Source organism: Gloeophyllum trabeum (genome assembly GCF_000344685.1).
Source record: "Gloeophyllum trabeum ATCC 11539 unplaced genomic scaffold GLOTRscaffold_00012, whole genome shotgun sequence".
NCBI lineage: Eukaryota > Fungi > Basidiomycota > Agaricomycetes > Gloeophyllales > Gloeophyllaceae > Gloeophyllum > Gloeophyllum trabeum.
Genome location: NW_006920421.1, coordinates 991721 through 1001501, shown reverse-complemented (window position 1 = coordinate 1001501; position 9781 = coordinate 991721). Strand labels below are relative to the sequence as shown.

Sequence of the window (9781 nt, the reverse complement as noted above, 5' to 3'; positions counted from 1 at the left end):
ACTGTGGCAAGCACTCACCAACACCAGCGGGGGTGGATTGGACGGGTGGGAAATGTGGCACAACACAGGTCAAACTAGTGGAAGTCAGATACCGGGCCACCTAATGCTGAGTTCCACTTCCACTAGTTTGGTAATGCCTCGCTCAAGAAGTGGGATCCATCCATAAATAGCACATGTCACACTCAGGGTGAGAATAGACACCACTGGGACCACTGGGAAACTGAGGACCCAGCTAACCCTACCCTACCCTACCCTACACTTCGGGGTTTACACTCTTTTAGGCCTAGCAAAAGATTGTACGGTAGGGATATATGAAAGATTGGCTTTTGTATATGATTTTGAGGCTCACAAAAGATGATCTTTATTGAGAATTTCGAAGCTTGTAATATATATTTTCAGCAGTATTATCTTTGTCGATACATTATAATTAAATCTTTCAGATTCCCTTCTGACACTGGAGGATTTGTAATCTTTAGGGCCGGGCAGAAGGTTGTATGAAAGAGAATTCCCAGCCAATCAGAGCCTGTGGAATTCCCTTTCATACAACCTTCTGCCTGGCCCTAAAGATTACAAATCCCCAGTGTCAGAAGGGAATCTAAACAATTTAATTATAATGTATCAACAAAGATAATACTGCTGAAAATATATATTACAAGCTGCGAAATTCTCAATAAAGATTATCTTTTGTGAGCCCCAAAATTTTTTACAAAAGCCAATCTTTCATATATCCCTACCATACAATCTTTTGCTAGGCCCAAAAGAGTGTAACTCCCAAAGTGTCCGTTTGGCTCAGGACGGAGATGACCGTCTTGGGATGATGGGGGGGCCTCTCCATCGCTCCGGGGCTCTGTGAGGCTCCATATAGCCAAGATGGAGATTACCCTGGGTTCTGAAGCAGCTTCAAGTTTGCAGCTCAAGCCAGTCTGCACAGGCCTTGACAGTAATAAGACCCTGTAAACCTCCATTTCTCTCTACCTCGGAGCCCATCCACCACAGTCATTTGTGGCTTGTGCTTAGCTCTTCTGAGGATGCTTGTATGATATGGGCAAGATGGGGGTGCCTTTAATAGAAGGCCTTCATTACAATATCTTTCTGCAGAGGCTGAGAATTGGGCATGTTAGGAAGCGATGTCCTAACTGGTTGTCTTGAGATAACTGGGCCACATGCCAACAGTTATGTCGTCACTACCTCAGTAAGTGTACTGAAAGGTAGGTCTGGCCAAGCCAATGCCAATGGTCAAGTCAAGAGTCCAGGTAATCGCTGTATTCAGTTGAACTAAGGAACACAAGGGTTTTCCTACAGTATATATAGTTACTGGTATAGGGGTTAATACCCAAAGAAGTGAACAATAAGAAAGGACACATAAGCTATCCTATGAGAACATAACTCAGAGATATGAGAAATACAAGGGTGCTCATTGGTTGAAGGTGAGTGAGGAGGGATAAGGTGTGAAAAGAGATACAGTCGAATCTCCCTTAACCCATAGCGGTTGGTGGAACCCCAAAGTTATGGGTTTTTAGGGAGTATGGGTTACCAGAGTGTGACCTATTGTGACACTGGTGGGAGCGTGACAACCAAGGGCCTGCCCAGCATACTCCGGACCCTCTATCACGCTACATATGGGTATATAGCACTGTACCAACAACATTCTTAGTCTAATCTAGTGATATCCTGGTCAAACAGGGTCAAAATAATAGTAAATGGCTTTGAAATGAGCACACATATGCATCTGATAGGGCTAAACATAGCTCAAACTATGGGTTTTGACCGCCGAAAAAGGTATGGGTTAAGGGTTATGGGAGAGTTATGGGTTTTTAGTGGTTATGTTCTATCTACCAACTTGGTGGAAGCCAAAAACTATGGTTTAGAGGGGATTATTGGGTTATGGGAGCTATGGGTTAAGAGAGATTCAACTGTAGCATCCACGGGAAGTTCTACTCAGAGAAAGGTACTGTCCAATAGCAATGCTCGGAATGGAAATGGAATGAGATAAGCATGGGAAAATCGTAACAGGGCATGTTTGATTCAGGCTAACTCGAGTACACAGCGGAAGAAGCAACATACATGAGAATTATTGGATGCCCCTCCTTGTAGAGGGGTTCTGACACCCTCTGATTATGGACCACTTTTTGACACACTGGCAAAAACCGGCATGCTTTGTTTGGCCCTGGTGGCACCACCACAGACTACTTACCATGTGAAGCTGCCAGTCGCAGTGCTAAAAAATGATTGTTCACATTCAATCATTGTGCAACAATCCCGGATTGTTAATTACAGCTCACCAAAGACAAACAAAGGACTGTTGAAATATTCATAGCAAATGGAAGACGAGCATGTTCACCCCAAGCAGTTGGTTGCCCAAAGGGCAATTGCGTTGATGAGCACCGGCAGGATGTGAGTAGGGAAAACACCCCACACCAACCACACAGCAGGCTCGTAGGTCTGCGTGTCACCGGACACCCCAAGCAGAAGGGCGACCTAGGACCCAAAGGAAAGGAACAGGAAATGAAAGGGTATGGGGTGGGCCCAAGTAAAGGGAGCGGCAACGAGAGTAAGATAAGGGGAGAGGAAGAGGAAGCGATACAACAGATAAGAGAGAGATGCACCCAAGAACCCCTGGGGGTAAAACCAACCAATGCTGGGGAGTAGGGTACCCACAGTGATGAAGGAGTCCCGAGAATGGGCCACACAGGTGGTGTTATGATTTTCCCATGTTTATCTCATTCCATTTCCATTCCAAGCATTGCTATTGGACAGTACCTTTCTCTGAGTAGACTTTCCCATGGACGCTATCTTCTTCTCACATGTTATCTCCCTTGACTCACCTTCTACCAATGGGCACCCTTGTATTTCTCATTTCTCTGAGTTACGTTCTCACAGGATAGCTTACGCGTCCTTTCTTATTGTTCTCTTCTTTGGGTATTAACCCCTATACCAATTACTATATATACTGTAGGAAAACCCATGTATTCCTTAGTTCAACCTCCTGTTGAATACAGCGATTACCTGGACTCTTGACTTGACCGTTGGCATTGGCCTGGCCTTTCAGTATGCTTACTGAGGTAGTGACGACATAACTGTTGGCACATGGCCCAGTTATCTCAAGACAACTAGTTAGGACATCGCTTCCTAACAGTATGGGTTAAGACAGAGTCGACTGTAATTCCGCGTGCAGCAGATTTTGGACGACCTGTTTTATGCACCGACAATCCGCCGAGTCTTTCTGGACTTTGCATGGGTCCAGTTCTGTGCCCCTCACACAGCGCGGACTCAGAATTATCTCGCGCAGCTAGACTCCGGTCCATGCATAGACTATACTGTACCATTTCGATCTATTCGGCAGGTGGTGTGACGTGTGACTTATCTGACCGATTCGTCATTTTGGCATCTTACTATATATGGTGCGAAGTGGCCCCGCAGGCCAGCTTTGATACCATATATGGTAAGTTCTACCATCCCAGAGGCCCTGTGACTGGTGACAAACCCCAGATTTCGTCTTTGGCAGGTACCCCTGTGACGTGTGACTGCCGAATAGATTGAAATCATACAGTACTTTGCATTCCATCTCAATTCACTGTAGCAGCTACATGCTGTGAACTGCACTCCACAGCAGCTACAGGCTGTGAATTTTGCACACCAAATCAAGGAGCTAAATATCTCTTGTATACGTCAAAGATTCGAAATAATTACTTTAAATTACATCCATTGGGACATGCATCCTGCACTTTCCGGGAGACAGGATGTCTCCCGGACTGCGCAGGATGGCAATAAGTGTTCAGCTGGCCAGCCAAACTCTGGCTGCATTTGTGCAAAGCACCTATGTGATAATTAATTCATCCCATCCCCCAAAGGAGGGGTAAGATGCTGGCGCCAGACGGAGCTTCCCGAGTTTCTTTGTGCCGGAGGACATCGCTCATGAGTTCCTTACATACTCAGGGATTTGCTCGAAGGTCTGCGGAAAGTGATGAAGAGTTATGGAGGCAGCAGCACGCACAGTGCGCCCTACACAACTCACCTGTATTGCTTGGATGCTGTAGCTACTAGTAAAGCTCATATAAATGACCCTTGTCATTAGGCAGCAGAGCTGCAGGGTTTATATACACTGTGGTCCATAGGCTGACTAAGCTATGTGGAATATCCCTAATCCTACTGAGCTCCACCTATGATGTCACTGACCCACATGAGCTCCGTGCCCTTGTACAATAATGGAATATACCATAATGTTCCAGAGAGTTCCGGTACGTTCTCGTACATTGTAGAACCTGGCAGCTAAGTCAGTGCCTAGTTCAACACTCCCCCTCGCTAAGTGCCGCGGATAATGGCGCATGCAAGCATTGGGCTGACTTAGATTACTTGTAAAACCTAAGTCCAAGTTGCGCTCTGAAGCGCAGGAATTTGACATGTCCTAAGTTCTTAGTGAACATGTCTGCAGGGTTATTCTCGCCGTCAATGTAGAATACTTCAACTTTCTTCTGCTCAATGACTTCCCTGATATAATGATAGCGAATGTCAATATGTTTAGACCTTCGCTCAGTGACAGGATTAGATGCAAGGAAAATAGATCCTTGGTTGTCGCCGCAAATAGGAATGGGGCCGAGTTGGTAGCCTAACTCATCGAAGAGTTGTCTAACCCATACACATTGGTGGCTACAATCACTGAGCGCCATGTACTCGGCTTCAGTGGAGGATAGCGCAACAGTTTTCTGTGCTCTCAACTGCCAACTGAATATGCCATTGGCTAATTTGAGGAAGTAACCGGTTTGGGACTTCCTGGTACTGGGATCTGATGCCCAGTCTGAATCAGTGCACGCAGTAATACCAAGTCCACTAGCACCATCAAAAGCTAGCGTATAGTTATGAGTCCTGATTAGATAGCGGCAGATATACAGCGCTTTATCTAAATGGGCTTGGGATGGATTAGCAGCAAATTGCACTAACTTGGTAACTGCATAGCTGATGTCTGGTCGAGTTCCAAGCATAATATAGAGCAAGGAACCAATCACAGTTTGGAACCGGCTACGAAGAGTAGGATTGACCAGGCCATTGTGAGGCCCTAAAGATTACAAATCCTCCAGTGTCAGAAGGGAATCTAAAAGATTTAATTATAATGTATCAACAAAGATAATACTGCTGAAAATATATATTACAAGCTTCGAAATTCTCAATAAAGATTATCTTTTGTGAGCCCCAAAATCATTTACAAAAGCCAATCTTTCATATATCCCTACCATACAATCTTTTGCTAGGCCCAAAAGAGTGTAACTCCCGAAGTGGGAGACGGCATCTCCAGATGCACGTGGCGGAGCCGCGGAGATGCTGTCTCCATCCGGAGATATTCCCGTTTCCTGATGTCGGAGTTCGAACGCTTCTCAGCCACCCTCAGCCACAACTACACTTCCGGCGCGGGCCCAATGACGTCACGGGCGACCCCGCGTTGTTGCACGACCTAAGTTTACGCCACGACTGCGACCACGCCGTGTAGCGCGACGAAGCTCGAAATATTCCTCGCCTCTGCCGACTATAATCTGCTAAAATGCCGCCCGTACCGCTGGGCACGCTCCTCCGCAGAACGATCCCGCCCACGTTCCGCTGGCCGCTGAAGTTCTGGACGTACACGACGCTGACGACCTATATCCTCTCTGTCCTCACCGGCAACGTTTCCCAGGTCGACCGTGTGTGGACGTTCTTGCCGACAATATACAGCGCGTACTATGCGTTGCTGCCGCTGTGGCCGCACACTTCTCCGTTGCCGCTGTTCCCTTATGTTCCGAGGGACACCCCGAGGCGGATGGTGATGGATCCGAGTCCGAGGGCGCTGGTCATGGTGGGCTTGCAGGTGATATGGATGCTGCGGTACGGGTTTTATGGTCTGCTGTCCTTGTCACTGGTCTGACACGGCTCGTGTATAGACTAAGCTACAACACTTGGCGTCGCGGGCTCTTCAACATGTGCGCATATACGATGCTGAGCTATGACGGTTCCAGTACTGACAGTGGATACTTATATAGCCATGAGGAAGACTACCGCTGGCAAGTCCTGCGCGAGAAAATCCCCAGATGGCTCTTCCAAGTAATCAACTTTACGTTCATCGGTAGGTTACCTCCCCTCCTCCCCTTGTGTCCCCTTCTAACCAGCACCATTTCCAGCCGTAATCCAAAACATCATCCTCTTCCTCCTCGCCATTCCCACGCACATCGCCGCCTCGCAACCGCACGCCCCGCTCGCCACGTCGGACTACATCCTCGGCGCGCTCGCGCTGCTCACCCTTGCAGTCGAGTTCACCGCGGACAACCAGCAGTTCTCGTTCCAGACGTTCAAGCGCACGGGGTTCCTGGAGATGAAGGAGTGGCCGGGAGGCCGCATCCGCTGGACGGAGGAGGACGTGAAGCGGGGGTTCGTGACGCGCGGGCTGTGGGCGTGGTCGCGGCACCCGAATTTCTTGTGCGAGCAGACGTTCTGGGTGCGTGTCCTTGCCCTGCAAAAAATCATTCTCTTCTGCTGTTAACCCTTCCCTTATGTTGCATCTAACAGATTATCATGACCCTCTTCCCCCTCGTCGCCCCGGGGCGCCCCTCGCTCCCCTCGCTCCCGCCACACTCTATCACGCCCTTCTGGCCGCTCACCCCTGCGATCGTCCTCTGCCTGCTGTTCTTCTCTTCAACCCTCTTTACCGAGAGCATCTCGCGGGGCAAGTACCCCGAGGCGTATAGGGCGTACCAGAATCGCGTGGCGATGTTCGTGCCGGTGCTGACGCCGGTGTGGGGGCTGTTGTTGAAGCTCAGAGGGGAGAAGGAGCGGGTGGATGCGATGCTGTGGGGGCAGGAGGAGAAGAAGGAGCAGTGAGTAGGAATAGTGATAGGAGGGTGGATCTATTTTGGCGATGTTAGCTTGGCATTGAGCGTTGAGTGTACGTAGTATATCTTGTTGTATTGTGCAAAAGGTTGTCATTAGGGTGATTGAATACACGTCGTCACTATGCAAAGCCATACTTTTGCTGTGCAGTGTTAGTGTCTTGTCAGATGTGCAAGTGTGCGGGACCTCGTGGATTATGTTGATTGCTGTTCTCCCGGATTGCCAACGGTTGGTAACACAGCTCCTTGGGCTATCCTCGGTCAGCATACATACAGCCAATTGAATAGTATGTCGTAATCACTCACGTTTCGGTATTGTCACGTCCTCTGCGTTCACTGCGCGGATGGAGTCGATACCGAGCTCGTACGGCCCCTCCACACCGCTATTCCCGCCTAGCAAGGATATGCCTATCGACCTAACCTTATCCCGCGCCATCGTCATCTCCTTACTCGCCACCTCCCCGGCGTTGGTGAGTACAAAGTCGTCGAACGGAATCTGCTTGCACCGTCAGCCCCGCACCACGCTTGACACGGACACGGACAGAGACGCACGTAGAGGTCCTCCCAGGCGCCGTCGTCGCGGTTGAAGAAGAGGCGGTGCTGCCAGATGTCGGTCGTGATGGGCCCGTCCATCTGGAGGTTGACGTAGTAGGAGTGCCGGGTGCGCGGGTCGCCCGCGGCGCGCACGCGCAGGGCGAGGTACTCGTGGAAGGTGACGTCCTCGGTGATCTCACCGAAGAGCGTCGGTCTATGCTGGCACGCGAGGCGTTAGCATCCCCGCGCATATAGTTCCCATTATCGCAGCGAAAGAAGATAGGCAAACGCACCTTGTTCCGGAACCCCGCGTACCCGCCGCGCACGCGCCCCTCGAGCTCCTTCCGCACCGCGAGGCGCATGTCGCCCCAGAACTTCCCCGTCGGCCTGCCATCGTAGCGGTGCGCCTCGTCGAGGTCCATGTGCACGGAGGACGTGCCGCCGATGTCGGCGTCGCAGCCGAGCGCGAGCTGCTCGAGGTCCGCGCGCGAGTTGAAGGTGAGCAGCGTCTTGGGCGTACGCTGCGGCGCGTCGGCGCCGGCCATACGGAGTACTGTATTGGAATGTGTGAGTGGGTTCAGGTTACTATGGAAGAGGGGAGTGCATACCTCTGGATGTGCCGTCCAGAGCGAAGCGGACGCTCCGGTTCAGGTATTGGGACATTCTCGAGGCGGCCATCTTCCGTCACCGCAAGCTACTTCTCCCTGGAAATTTATATATGTGTTATTTCAAATGAGCTTTCAGGATAAGTGAGTTCAGCGAATACGAGCCCGCACGATTGTGGCAGACAATCAAGTCCAAAATGTGGCAAGCTCGCGTCTTCAGCCCGGTGTCGTCACTCGTCACGCCGAGCCGATGAACCCGGGCAGCTTCTAAGTTACTAAGTCCCTCAGCCTTAGGCCGCAACCACGACTGCAGTATGCAACTTGTGAAGCGCCGTCTGACGCCGGCAACTTACCCCTCCTTTGTTCAAGCAATTGACCTTGAGAACTTGCACTAAGTTCAAGATGTTGCGGCTGCTACAAGGGGGTTGACAAATCATCGTTAGGAGAGTATTTCTACCATGTAAGATAATGCAAGGGATATTGTTAGTAATATAGGGGACCCCCGGTTCTCTTTCAGTCAAGCTCCATCTAGGGCCAGGTAGAATGTCCTGTGCTGTTGTATCCTAAGTAGTCTAAGCAATACTTAACCCCCTCTCCAAGAATAATGGTGCATGTCTGTTGCCTGGGCATCTGGCATCCACTTCACATCATAGTTTTATCTTACAGTCTGTTGGGCCTCATGATCATAAGCCATGGAATGACATGCAATTTCTTGATTCTACTTATTAGTAAATTGTCCATCACAGACGTATGTATAGCATGGAGACCCAGAAAACTAGAATGATTGAATACCCATGTTAGATGGAGTGCACATACTGTAACACTCAAATCCTTCTCAAGCCATGACATACAACACTCAAAAATTTTGAGGTACAAGGATCTATGCTTAATACTATGCACTCCTTATACCTCTAAGTTCTAGCTCACAATAGGCCTTCATCTGTACCTGGTGGCATCCACAAACCAACACTAATTAAATACACTAGGTTCAAATAGTATTCGAAAACGGCAGTCTGGAATGAAAATTCCTTGGAGCACTGAGACTTTCACTTACTGTAAAACCTGTTGGGGGTCAATCAGAGGAGTGCTGGGGGCTTCTACACTACATACTATATTGGGTTATATATGCCCAAATATGGTAGTTACAGCCTAAGCAATTTACTCCCAAAGGAGCATCTCAATCAATGCTTGGCACAACCAGTACAGGAGAGTTTCATTCTAAGTTTTTGCCATGCCCAGGTAGCACAGTCACCTCTTTAAAGGATCCAACTACCACGTTGTCTCATAATGCCCCTGTTGCTTCATAAGAAAGTTTTGAAAAATATCATCTGGAGGAGGCAATGGTACAGCAGCAACCCAACTACAAGTCTGACTGGGTAAATATGGTGTTTTCTGAAGTCCACATTCCACAGAGAGTTTGACCATACAGCTCTTAGTGGGTCCCAGTGCCAACAGAAGGACATCAATATTTCTCCTCCCAAGATGGGACATTTTTTCTATGATTTTTCTGCATGGCCAGATGTTACCTGCTGGGGATCCTTGAGCTGGATCAAGAGCTTTAGAATGTACTATGTTTATTCATGCAGCCTTTTGTCAAGGGGACCTCTAGTTCACTCACTACATGCCCAATTTGTTTGAGTATCAACAGTCACATAACAGGGTCACATATATACACCAGATACAATGGCCTCTCCCCTTATCAGGCTATGTATCATAAAGGGTTAGGGGAGGAGTAGATGAGTGCCAATCAGGGATCACTAGGGACCAAAACCTCAATGCTCAAAAGAATTT

The 9781-nt window shown here is 49.0% G+C and overlaps 2 protein-coding genes across 2 annotated transcripts; one reads left to right on the top strand and one right to left on the bottom strand.

Annotated features, from left to right (window-relative positions):
• The first annotated feature begins 5455 nt into the window (after nt 1–5455).
• On the top strand, nt 5456–7771 carry GLOTRDRAFT_64394 (DUF1295-domain-containing protein). The gene is made up of 8 exons (XM_007870774.1): nt 5456–5853; nt 5910–5948; nt 6009–6091; nt 6147–6460; nt 6532–7102; nt 7158–7347; nt 7404–7599; nt 7679–7771. The coding sequence occupies exons 1-5, from the start codon at nt 5534–5536 to the stop codon at nt 6841–6843; spliced, it is 1068 nt and encodes a 355-aa protein (XP_007868965.1). The 5' UTR covers nt 5456–5533; the 3' UTR covers nt 6844–7102; nt 7158–7347; nt 7404–7599; nt 7679–7771.
• GLOTRDRAFT_131930 (CIA30-domain-containing protein) lies at nt 7150–8048 on the bottom strand (the record flags this gene model as incomplete). Its single annotated transcript, XM_007870773.1, has 4 exons — nt 7150–7347; nt 7404–7604; nt 7679–7938; nt 7994–8048. 4 exons carry the CDS (start codon nt 8046–8048, stop codon nt 7150–7152), a joined length of 714 nt encoding a protein of 237 aa, XP_007868964.1.
• Nucleotides 8049–9781: the final 1733 nt, after the last annotated feature.